Source organism: Symphalangus syndactylus, chromosome 13, assembly GCF_028878055.3.
Source record: "Symphalangus syndactylus isolate Jambi chromosome 13, NHGRI_mSymSyn1-v2.1_pri, whole genome shotgun sequence".
Taxonomy (NCBI): Eukaryota; Metazoa; Chordata; class Mammalia; order Primates; family Hylobatidae; genus Symphalangus; species Symphalangus syndactylus.
In genome coordinates, this window is record NC_072435.2 from 56,411,994 (window position 1) to 56,424,245 (window position 12,252).

The following is a 12,252-nucleotide window of genomic DNA, read 5'->3' on the forward strand; positions in this document are numbered from 1 at the left end:
GTGTGGGGTTGTTTGTGTTGCATGTGGCCCGGCTTGGGGGCTGCTGCGTGCTTTTGCCCTCCTAGCTGTAGCTGTGCTCTGTGCAAGCAAACACAATCTCGGGACCCTAAACTCCCTCTGCCAAAGGGGAAGTTACGCACTGGACCTGGGTCTAAGGCTGTCTGCTTTTGTTCCCAAGCAGACAGCTGTCACTTCATAGCCCTGGGTCGCAGCCCCATGTCCTCTATGTCTCCTGTCACATGTCACTTTATCTTGTGTAAAGCTAGATTTCCTGAGCTCGAGGGGATGCGTGATTGTCTTTGTCCTGTCCTGCCCCCCGCCGCCCTTTCTCCCTCCAGCTTTCTCTCCCTTTTAGACACAGATGTTTAGGAAGCCCCTTTGGAAAAGCAGAGGCCATGGCGCTCCTGTGACTTGTGTTTCCCGGGGCACATCCTCAACCTTGGATAAATCAGCCTCAAGTTGGCTGAGACTCCCTCAGTCCCTTTTTGGTTGACGGCTCCGAGGAGGAACCTGGCCTCTTGCTCCCAGAAGCGGTGTCTTGTTCTTGTTCGCGTTCGGTGGCAGGACCGCCTCCTTCGCACCCCAGCTTCAGGGCTCTGTCTTTAGGATCAGTCCCAGCTCTGTGATCAGGCCAGGCCACCCCAGGTTTCCTCTGCTCGCCGCCTCTCAGAAGGGCTCAGGGATTGTGCTCTCCAAGGTTCTTGATGTCGCTGGGTCAGCACACTCTTTTCCTGAGGCCACTCGATGGCAGGCCGCATGTGACACTGAGGATGGCGCTTTCTCAGCAGGAGTCTGTTTCTTTGCCATTGTATTCTATACCATGAATAAACCACAGAGGGTGGATCTGTTTTCCATCTCAGGCTACTGTGATTCCAGCAGCTGTGAACATTCTTACTCCGGTGTTTGGATGGAAGCCTCGCCTGTTGGAGATTGAGAAGTTCACATTGCATTGTTTGAGAAGATGTCATTTCCAGCACTGGCTCCTCGTGCGTGCTGGCCGCTGTCCTTGAAGTTGTCCTTAGGGCATCCTGGCAGGTCAAGACAGCTTCAAAGAAGCCTGCATGTTTGTATCCAAGGCCAGCCACTGCAATGAGGTTCTTTTTCAAATGAGTGACTTTACTTCCTGGTCATTGAATTTTAATACTTGTCAAAGGGTGTTTTTATTTTAAAATAAAATTTTAGGCCAGGCACAGTGGCTTAAGCCTGTAATCCCAATACTTTGGGAGGCCGAGGCGGGTGGATCACCTGAGGTCAGGAGTTCGAGACCAGCCTGACCAACATGGTGAAACTCCATTCCTACTAAAAATACAATATTAGCCAAGTGTGGTGGCACATGCTTGTAATCCCAGCTACTTGGTAGGCTGAGGCAGGAGAATCACTTGAACCCGAAGGTGGAGGTTGCAGTGAGTCAAGATCATACCATTGTACTCCAGCCTGGGCAATAATAACGAAACTCCATCTCAAAAATAAAATAAAAATTTTAAAATTTTATTTACCTATGTAATGGTTTTAATTTTTTCTAACTGTTCTTTGCAGCTAGATACTAGGGTTACTCAATTTACACTTTTATGTGATTCCTCATCTAGAAGTTGTGTAAGGTACAAAAAAGTATATATATGTGTGTACATGATGGAGTTACATATAAATAACGTGTAGGAAAATCTGACCTTGATTTTGTGCAGAAACTTTACCTGGAAACACTGAAGGTGCCTCCATTAGCAGAACTGCACAGCTGCCTCTGAAAAGGTACGTCCACTCGGCATGGAGGAGTCGGCGTCCCTTACCCAGTAAATAAGATCAATGAAGGCACAGGTCTTTCTCTCTTCTTCTAGCTTCCACCCACAAATAAAATGGTTCCAAAAAGAAGATGTCGTCATCTTAAAGATAAGAATAAGGAATGTAAAGGACTACAAGTGTCAGTATTTAAGGGATAGAGTCATTTTCAGGTAGGTTTATGTATAGTCATATAAAGTAAAATAGAAATAATTTCTAGCATTTTAAAAGGCTGACTTTATTTCTTTTTATAAACCCAGTGCTTGGGCGGGAGACAAATTTTACCTGGCTGATCTGGAGCTGCGGGGCAACATAAGGAAAGATGATTGCAAATGTGTGATTAGAAACGATGAACCTGTTATCACTCTGGCCAAAGAGAGAAGGGAGGCATGGTTTCACCTACTCAGACAAAGGGTGAGTTGGGATGCACTCAGCGGGTGGTCTTTACCCTGCGTGTGTCGTATTCATGCACTCACTGTCAGCTGTTCTCTTGAACAGAACCCCAACGTGGCTTTTGATTTTGATCACTGGGAAGACTGTGAAGAGGACAGCCACTTCCCCAAGGGTAAGGCATGGAGCGCCCACTCTCAGAGGGGTTGTAGGTTCTGAGGGCAGTGAGGGACACCATCACCCACTTAGGAATTCAGCCTTGGTGGAAGTGGACCGTTCACGTCAAGCCCTGAGAAATTAGTTTTCTCTTTGTTGATCTTGGTGCTAAATGTTCTGGTTTGAGTACTGTTCAACGCTTGGTGATAAACACACCTTTTAATAACACACTACAGATATTCTTCCTAGAAGAATAAATTATTTGTAAGCAGACCAATTTGACCTGCTCATTTCTTACCTAAAATAATGAAAATATAAAATAAGATACATAGAGCTGGAACCCAAGGCATTTTTTTTCTGCATTGACCCAAATAATGGGGGGAAATAAAGATTTGCTGATTAGTCTACACTTATTTGTTATAATATCTTACTCCTTTAGTAGTGAATTCTAAAAACCTGCCGTACACAGTGACAGAGGTGGTTGAAGACAGTAGCAGCACTTCAGAGGATGACGACAGTGAGAGTGAATGCAAAGGTGAATGACGTCCTCAAGAGCAGCTGGAAGATGTTGAACAAAAATGGATATTGCCATGTGACCAAAAGTTAAGAAAACAGTCAGTCATAACCAAATCTTTCTTTTCTTTCTTTCTTTTTTTTTTTTTTTTTTTGAGACAGTCTTGCTCTGTCGGCCTGGCTGGAGTGCAGTGGCATGATCTTGGCTCACTGCAACCTCCACCTCACAGGCTCAAGCAATTCTCCTGCCTCAGCCTCCTGAGTAGCTGGGATTACAGGCGTGTGCCACCATGCCTGACTAATTTTTGTATTTTTAGTAGAGACAGGGTTTCACCATGTTGGACAGGCTGGTCTCGAACTCCTGACCTCAGGTAATCCTCCCACCTCAGCCTCCCAAAGTGCTGGGATTACAGGTGTGAGCCACCACACCTGGCCAACCAAAACTTTCTTTACCTCAAGGATAAATGATTACTGTCACCTTGTGGTGCTGGACTTGGTAACAGTGAGAAATTCTTCATTGACTTAAAAATAGGCTGATGACAAGACCATCAAAGGAGGGTGGACACAGAGAAATGGCAGGTGTGGTCTGATTCCGCCGGCTTGTCTGTCCTGTCCGGCGCCTCTCGCCGCTCACCCTGGCAGAGCAGGCGTGCATCTGGGTGATGAAATGCGCTGTCTGGAGTCAGTCCATTCATTTTTTTTTCACCTAGACCTCTGTTTGATATGTTGCTACAAACCTGATCTTACACATATAAATTGAGGTTTCTAATGTACACACTTACACTCAGCAACTGTTGAACCAGGCCTTTCAACCATGAGATAGTGGGATTTAACATAACCATCTATATGAATTGATAGTGTTAGCATTCTTGGATAGTGATAGCTCCTCAGAGTAAGTTGACTTCTGATGAAGAGATAGTCCAAGGATAGAAATCGGATTGCTCAGTAAGACCCAGGGCATTCCGGGATGAAGCTGCTGGTTCTAAACAATCCCTTGGACCTGCAGAGTCCTGAGCAGATGGCACAAAGGTTGCTTTTTAGTGGAAATTTACAAGGGCCTATGGGGTGCCTGGGGTGACCTTTGAACGCCTACATGTCGTGAGTCCTGCAGACATTCGCCACCCCATCCGCATTGTGGCTGCAGCACTGAGGGGTCACCAGGTTTAGGGGAGGAGTGTATGTAGTCATGGCCACACCCAGAGGCTGGCTTTTGTGCTTTGGGTTTCTTTGTTGACTGAAAAAGCGAGAAAGGTGAGCTATTGGGAAATTAAAAGTCCTGTGCACTCAGTGTCTGTTTATCAGCTTCGCCTCAGAATGGAAAAGAATTTGGATAGAACATGAGTGTTGTGTGACGGCCCCAAGATCTTTATTATTTTTTTGTATCAGACAGCACTGATGCCCAGGCTTATGTATGTCCCAGCAGAAGCCACCGCTTGAACTAGAGGCGAATTTTGTCATTCAGCTGTCCTGTGAGCAGGTCTGGATCACACTCTGGCTCAGTTTTCTCATCTGTAAAATGAGACATCCCCTCATTGTGTGGCCTGGCCTTGTCTCAGGGAGCGCCTGCCGAGTGCTGCTGGGTTGGGCAGTTTTTCTGCCCAGTGGCTCTGTGATGGGGGCTCAGAGCCCTGGCCTCTCCTGGGAGGACACGCTGTGCAGCCAGGACAGCTGCCGGGAGTGTGCCCAGGTCACTGCTATGACCTTCGCAGGGTGACTGGCAGGTATCGAATCGGCCCATGAAGTAAGATGGTGATTTTCCTTCTTCGTAGCTAAACCGGGCAGGCTCTTGGGAAGTAGAAAGTTCTGGTGTTTTTTGCTGGCGAAGGTTTTGACTGTGGGGCTCTTCTAACACCCGTGTCAGTGTCCGTTTCTCTGCATGTGGCTGCTGCCCTGTTGGTGGAGCTCTGGGAGCAGAGACAAGGCCGCCGTCCAGTGGCTCCCTGTGCGCACCAGCTGCCTGCTGTTTACACCCAGGTGCGTCGAGTCTCTTTCATACAACATAGCAAATGATAATAGCTAGTGACAATGTGTTTGCTGTGCACGTGTGAAAATGCAGGGAGGACAACTGCATGCTTAGATCTGTTTCTTTTTTCAGACATTCAAATTTTCTAATATCTGAATCTCTAACATTTTGTAGGATATAGGATGCTGATTATGTGAACAATTAGTCATTGGTTTTCTGTACTGCTATGAATATGTCTGATTTCAAGTTTTGGGCAAATATCTAAAATACAAGGTGAAAGTGCCTTTGTCTCTATGCTTCTAAAATCGCTCATACTTAGTTGTGGTATGGATGTCTTCTGCAGTGTATCATCAATAAAATTTCACTGTTTCCACAGAAATGCTGCTTTTTACATTTGTTAAACAGTACTTTCGGCCGGGCATGGTGGCTCACGCTTGTAATCCCAGCACTTTGGGAGGCCGAGGCGGGCGGATCACGAGGTCAGGAGATCAAGACCACGGTGAAACCCCGTCTCTACTAAAAATACAAAAAAATTAGCCGAGTTTGGTGGCGGGAGCCTGTAGTCCCAGCTACTCAGAGAGGCTGAGGCAGGAGAATGGCGTGAACCCAGGAGGCAGAGCTTGCAGTGAGCCGAGATTGTGCCACTGCACTCCAGCCTGGGCGACAGAGCAAGACTCCATCTCAAAAAAAAAAAAAACAAAAAACCAAAAACAGTACTTTCCCTGAATGCCAAACACAGAACAAAACTTTACTCACCACACTTTCTGGTTTGACTAAAACGCCCATGAAGGCTGCTGGGGAGCCAGCAATGCTGACTGGCAACGTAGGCGACCCTCGTGATGAGCACACCAGCTGTGGAGGGTTCTGGATGGAGGCTCAGCTCTTGCCATTCATCCTGGCAGATACATGCCACACACATCACAGGCTCAGCACAGGGCACCAGTACTTTTAGGGTAGGGGAGAGTGGGTGAGAAACATTTGTACTTTAATATTATTTTTATATATTTATTTACTTTTTGAGTTGGGGTCTCTGTCATCCAGGCTGGAGTGCAGTGGCATGATGATGGCTCACTACACCCTCAACTCCCAGGCTCAGGTGATGCTCCCACCTCAGCCTCTGGAGTAGCTGGGACTACAGGTGTGCAACACTATGCCTGGCTAATAATTTTTTTATGTTTGTTTTTTGTAGAGACATGATTTTGCCATGTTGCCCAGGCTGGTCTTGAACTCCTGGACTCAAGCGATCTATCCATCTTGGCCTCCCAAAGTGCTGAGATTATAGGCGTGAGCCACCACACCTGGCCAGTAATTTACTGTTGTTTTTAAATCTGTATCAATCAAAGCAAAAATGTCATCCATTTTATATAAAAGAAGAGACCTTATTGACATTGAGTTTAAAGAACACCCTTCATTTAAGTGTGATGTGCCCTTTGTTAAATAAATAGCTGCCACTGTAATGGTGGCTTTTATTCAGCCCTTCCCTAAGCATCTGCCTTCTGTTAGGTGACATCTCACCTGACAACAACTTTAGCAAACACTTTCCACTTCCCCTTTCTAGAACCCCCACTCAGAGAACTAAGAATATCTAAAAATAACAATATTTTAAACATCTGAGTATATTTTATTCATAAGAAAAAAAGGAAGAAATAACCACAAATACTGCTTAAGAAAATAAACTCAGCTTTGATTTGGCTACAAGAGACGGAGCTTGTTACTCAGGGTCTTCCTCCGGTGGGACCACTTCCATTAGCATCTGAAGGTGCATGGTAATCGGCTCTGAAATAAGAGTCAAAAATGAGTAGTTAGTTAGACTGAAATTCAAAAGTTTCACTGGAGTTGTGGGTGAGGGTGACATTTTTCTCAGTCTTTGGTGATGCGTCACCTAGACCCTGTGCTCAGGGGATGGCCAGCTTTCCTGCCTTCTGGTTGGATTTCATGCTTTCCTGGCTTCTGTCTTTTCCCAGAATTGCAGGAATAGAAATAAAAACCTCCTAGGAGTGTCTAGAGGGGCGATTGCACTCTCCAGTTCAGACAAGCTGAACAGGAGAAATAGGCAGGCTTTTAATCACATTCACTTAATAAATCTTAACTGGCTGTTACAGGCTGCTGCAGCCAGAGTTAAATTGCGCACAGCCCAATTCCTGTCCTCAAGGAGCTCCTGGAAGAGGAAGAGGGACTGGGTACAGGAAGACTAGGAAACAGATAGTCTCACTGCCCCATGAGGATGCCCAGGAAGTCTTAAAGGCTTTTAGAAATGGGGTTTCCTACGTGGGCAGATCATGAGGTCAGGAGATCGAGAATATCCTGGCTAACACAGTGAAACCCCGTCTCTACTAAAAATACAAAAAAAAATAAATAGGGTTTCCTGCAGTTGAATCTGTTGTAAAGGATAAAACATTGTGAATATAATATACATTTTTCGTTTTTGTGTTGAGACGGACTCTCGCTCTGTTGCCCAGGCTGGAGTACAGTGGGGCGATCTCGGCTCACTGCAAGCTCCGCCTCCTGGGTTCACGCCATTCTTCTGCCTCAGCCTCCTGAGTAGCTGGGACTACAGGCGCCCGCCACCATGCCTGGCTAATTTTTTTGTATTTTTAGTGGAGACAGGGTTTCACCATATTAGCCAGGGTGGTCTCGATCTCCTGATGTCGTGATCTACCCCCTCGGCCTCCCAAAGTGCTGGGATTACAGGCGTGAGCCACTGCGCCCGGCCCAATATAGACTTTTTTAAAGGTGTAATTCAGTCTCTTTTGATGTACTTTGACACAAGTGCTTTCTTTTCAGAAGCAAAAGTGGCTACTAATGTAGCTAAACTTTTAAACAACTGTCCTAAAATTGATGAGGGTCAGGACTGCTGAAAGAGTGAGCCCTGTGCCCTTGGCATTAGAAGGCTTGGGCCCCAGCCCAGTTCCCCAGGCCAAGGCCATGACTTTTTGTGTGTCTTTGCGATGCTGCTAGGCCTCTTAGATGATGTCTGCATATCAGACAAAGGAGAATGGTGTTTCAGGATGAGGCGCACGATGGTGGGAATATGCCTAACACTACTGAACTTTGCACTGAAAAGTGGCTGAGATAGAAACATTTATGTTGTGTGTCTTTTGCAATTAAAAAGAAAATGGGGCTGGGCGCAGTGGCTCACACCTGTAATCCCTGCACTTTGGGAGGCTGATGCGGGTGGATCACCTGAGGTCAGGAGTTCAAGACCAGCCTGGCCAACAATGATGAAACCCTGACTCTACTAAAAATACAAAACAACAAGAAAATTAGCCAGGCATGGTGGCAGGCGCCTGTAATCCCAACTTCTCGGGAGGCTGAGGCAGCAAAATCACTTGAACCTGGGAGGCAGAGGTTGTAGTGAGCCGAGATCGTGCCAGTGCACTCCAGCCTGGACAACAAGAGCAAAACTCCATCTCAAAACAAAGAAAATGGGCTGGGCGCAGTGGCTCACATCTGTAATCCCAGCACTTTAGGAGGCCAAGGCGGGTGGATCACCTGAGGTCAGGAGTTTGAGACCAGCCTGGCCAACATGGTGAAACCTCATCTCTACTAAAAACACAAAAATTAGCTGGGCGTGGTGGTGCACGCCTGTAATCCCAGCTACTCGGGAGGCTGAGGCACAAGAATCGCTTGAACCTGGGAGGTGGAGGTTGCAGTGAGCTGAGACCGCACCACTGCACTCCAGCCTGGGCAACAGAGTGAGACTGTGTCTCAAAAAAAAAAAAGAAAGAAAAGAAAAGAAAAATGACCAGGTACAGTGGCTTAGGCCAGTAGTCCCAGCACTTTGGAAAGCCAAGGTGGGAGGATGGTTTGAGCCCAGGAGTTCAAGACCAGTCTGGGGTACCTAGTGAGACCCCTTCTCTACAAAAAATAAAAAAAATAGCCAGGTGTAGTGTGTGCCTGTGGTCCCAGCTACTTGGGAGGCCCAGGTGGGAGGATGGCTTGAGCCCGGGAGTTCAAGGCTGCAGTGAGCTATGACCATGCCACTGCACTTTAGCCTGGGCAAAGAGCAAGACTGTGTCTCCAAAAAGAAAAGAAAACAGTGCTTTCCCTTCCTACTTATTACAGTAATTGACAGGAACAAAACAACCAAGGGTGGACCCAGAGGTGTACAGTGAGGGCGTGGGCATGTGTCCTCCTGGGACAAGGGAGATCTGCCAGCAGGGTGAGACACTGTGACAGAGGTCTTGGAGTCAGGACAGGTGAGGACGCTGTGCCTGCCTGCACCTCACAGAAGCCAAACGGCCCTTCTGTTGGTACTTACTTGAGATTTTCTGAGCCCATCCAAACTTGTAGTGGACAAACAGGAAGTAAAATAAAAGGCCGCTTAACATAAACAGCACACAGTAGAGGTACTCCCATGCGGGCTTGCTGATGATTGGAGCCAGAACCAAAAACACAGAGATGAGTGTCACCAAGATGGGGATGACTATGGGCACCTGGAGGCGAAAAACAGGTCATGGGTACTCATTTTCTTTTTGAAATTTTTCATTATAAAAAACCAATTTTTATAAAACGAATATGAACTCCATGTACCCCTCCTCCAATTTCAATAATTTTAATGTAATTTTGCCAATCTTATTTCATCTATACCTTTTAAAAATTTTCTTTACTTTTTAAAAAATTCTGTGGCTGGGTGTGGGTGCTCACACCTATAATCTCAGCACTTAGGGAGGCCAAGGCCGGTGGGTCCCTTGAGGTCAGGAGTTCAAGACCAGCCTGGCCAACACAGTGAAACCTCGTCTCTACCAAAAACACAAAAGTTAGCCGGGCGTGGTGGCAGGCACCTGTAATCCCAGCTCCTCAGGAGCTGAGGTAGGAGAATGACTTGAACCCAGGAGGCGGAGGCTGCAGTGAGCCGAGATCGCGCCATTGTACTCTAGCCTGGGCCACAGGAAGAAAACTCCCATCTCAAAAAAGAAAAAAAAAAAAAGATAAACTGTTTAATGTTTTAGCATCCACTGACGATCGTTGCCTTCATTGTTTCATCAGGGTTTGCAAAATGGTGATTTTTCTAATTTGTCATTTCTTCCTCAATTATCTGAAATGCTGTATGAAGTACTTCAACTTTCTGGTTATTCTGAATTGCAGTTCATACAGGAAGGGCAGGACCAGCACTCTATTCTGTGTGTTTCCAGAATGACAAGTTGGGCCCCTGAGACCTCCAAAGGCAACTCAAACCTGTGGGTTTTTCTATACGTGGTGAGTTTCAATCCATTGTAGTCATTGTTCACGTTGTTCAGAAGGTCCTGTGTGGGGCAGCAGGAGCCCTTCACACTGTCCTGGGCCCTGGGAATGGGACGCCAGTGATCTCCAAAAGCCTCTTTGTTTTCTGGGTGACAAGAAGTGCCAGATCTGGGTTTTCGTTCATCTCTCCAGAGCCAGACCTGGGTTTTCATCCATTTCTCCAGAGAGCTTTGTTAGCAGGAAATGGCATTTAAAGACCATAACCTGGAGGCTGGGTGCAGTGGCTCACTTCTGTAATCCCAGCACTTTGGGAGGCTGAGGCAGGCAGATCACTTCAGTCTAGGAGTTTGAGACCAACCGGGCCAACATGGTGAAACCCCGTCTCTACTAAAAATACAAAAATTAGCTGGGCGTGGTGGCAGATGCCTGTAATCCCAGCAACTTGGGAAGCTGAAGCAGGAGAGTCGCTTGAACCTGGGAGGCGGAGGCTGCAGTGAGCCAAGAATGTGCCACTGCCCTCCAGCCCAGGCGACAGAGTGAGACTCTGTCTAAAAATAAGTAAATAAAGACCATAACCTGGGTGATTGGAGGACTCATTATCCTTTTACAAGGACAGAGATTAATTTTGGCATTCTCTTATTAGGAGCAAAGTTCAGTTTGCTGGGATTGTTTTGTTTTCAAGTGTCATTGCATTTTTCCTTTGACTGTGTTTTGTTTTGTTTGTTTGTTTTGTTTCCCAAGACAGAGTCTCTGTCGCCCAGGCTGGAGTGCAGTGGCATGATCTTGGCTCACTGCAACCTCTGCCTCTTGGGTTCAAACAATTCTCCTGCCTCAGCCTCCCAAGTAGCTGAGATTACAGGCATGTGCCAACACACCCAACTAATTTTTGTATTTTTAGTAGAGACAGGGTTTCACCACGTTGGCCAGGCTGGTCTCGAACTTCTGACCTCAAATGATCTGCCCGCCTCAGCCTCCCAAAGCATTAGGATTACAGGCATGAGCCAACCACACCCAGCCCCTGAATTAAACTTTTAGTTAATGGATTTTCTAGTCTTCAGCTACCTTTGCATAGACTGGACCTAGTCATGATATATTATCTTTTTAGCGTAACTGGGTTCTGTTTGTTAATATTTTATTTTAGATTTTTTATATCGTTATTCCTAAGTCAGATTGGTCAGTACATTTCCCTTTTTTTGTGAATGTTACCTTTGTAAGGTTTGCTATCAATGTTATAGTCTAAAAATAACTTGAAAAATCAATAAAATCAATAGCTAACCTTAAGGAGAAAGCACAAACACAAATAAAAAATAAAAATGGGCAATTAATCTTTACAACATAAGTTATGTTCTAAAGATTAATACAAATCATAAGACTATTTTGTACAACGCTATACAGATAAATTTGAATACCTAAAAGAAATGGACAATTTTCTAGGAAAATGTAATTTACTAAAACTGATCTTAGTTGCATTAGAATCACAGGGAAATTCTAAAAATCAGACAATTCCAGTATTGCTTAATTTATTCCAGAGCATTGAAAAAGGAAAACTTTCAAAAAGCCTGATTATTATTCACTCATTCATTCATTTCTGTTTTTTCTAACACCTTTTTTCTTTTTTTTTTTTTTTTTGAGACAGAGTCTCACTCCGTCACCCAGGCTGGAGTGCAGTGGTGCAATCTCAGCTCACTGCAAACTCCGCCTCCCAGGTTCATGCCATTCTCCTGCCTCAGCCTCCCAAGTAGCTGGGACTACAAGTGCCCACCACCACGCCCGGCTAATTTTTTGTATTTTTAGTAGAGACAGGGTTTCACCATGTTGGCCAGGATGGTCTCGATCTCCTGACCTCATGATCCGCCGCCCGCCTCGGCCTCCCAAAGTGCTGGGATTACAGGCGTGAGCCACCGTGCCCGGCCAACACCTTAAGTTTTTTTCCTGCTTATTAGTTCCTTCTATTCTCTTTTGGTTTTCTGTTGTTCTTTATCTTGCTTTTGAAGTTGTCTAATTTGTTTTCATTTTTATTGATATATTTAATGTAATGGAGCTTCCTCAAAGCACTATTTAAGCTGTGTTCATAGATTATATGTCCTGTCATCATTACTGCTATTTCTAGGAATTTATGTACTCTGTGTGTGTGTGTGTGTGTGTGTGTGTGACCGAGTCTCAGTTTGTCACCCAGGCTGGAGTGCAGTGGCACAATCTCGGCTCACTGCAACCTCTGCCTCCCAGGTTCAAGTGATTCTCCAGCCTCAGCCTCCTGAGTAGCTGGGACTACA

General features: G+C 45.8%; 2 protein-coding genes across 6 annotated transcripts in view; one reads left to right on the forward strand and one right to left on the reverse strand.

The window, feature by feature from the left end:
- The window catches only part of TDRD12 (tudor domain containing 12), a 108,328-nt gene extending 103,154 nt beyond the window's left edge, over positions 1–5,174 (forward strand). For both annotated transcript variants that reach the window (XM_055237093.2, XM_063614049.1), the window contains 5 exons: positions 1,683–1,746; positions 1,833–1,946; positions 2,034–2,187; positions 2,272–2,338; positions 2,759–5,174. In XM_055237093.2, coding sequence (XP_055093068.1) covers positions 1,683–1,746; positions 1,833–1,946; positions 2,034–2,187; positions 2,272–2,338; positions 2,759–2,862 — 503 coding nt within the window. In that variant the 3' untranslated portion in view covers positions 2,863–5,174. The remainder of the gene's footprint in view (positions 1–1,682; positions 1,747–1,832; positions 1,947–2,033; positions 2,188–2,271; positions 2,339–2,758) is intronic.
- Positions 5,175–6,395: 1,221 nt separating this feature from the next.
- SLC7A9 (solute carrier family 7 member 9) overlaps positions 6,396–12,252 on the reverse strand; it is a 40,822-nt gene continuing 34,965 nt past the window's right edge. For all 4 annotated transcript variants that reach the window (XM_063614085.1, XM_055237113.2, XM_063614086.1 and 1 more), the window contains 2 exons: positions 9,057–9,231; positions 6,396–6,571 (listed from right to left, as the gene is read on the reverse strand). In XM_063614085.1, coding sequence (XP_063470155.1) covers positions 6,507–6,571; positions 9,057–9,231 — 240 coding nt within the window. In that variant the 3' untranslated portion in view covers positions 6,396–6,506. The remainder of the gene's footprint in view (positions 6,572–9,056; positions 9,232–12,252) is intronic.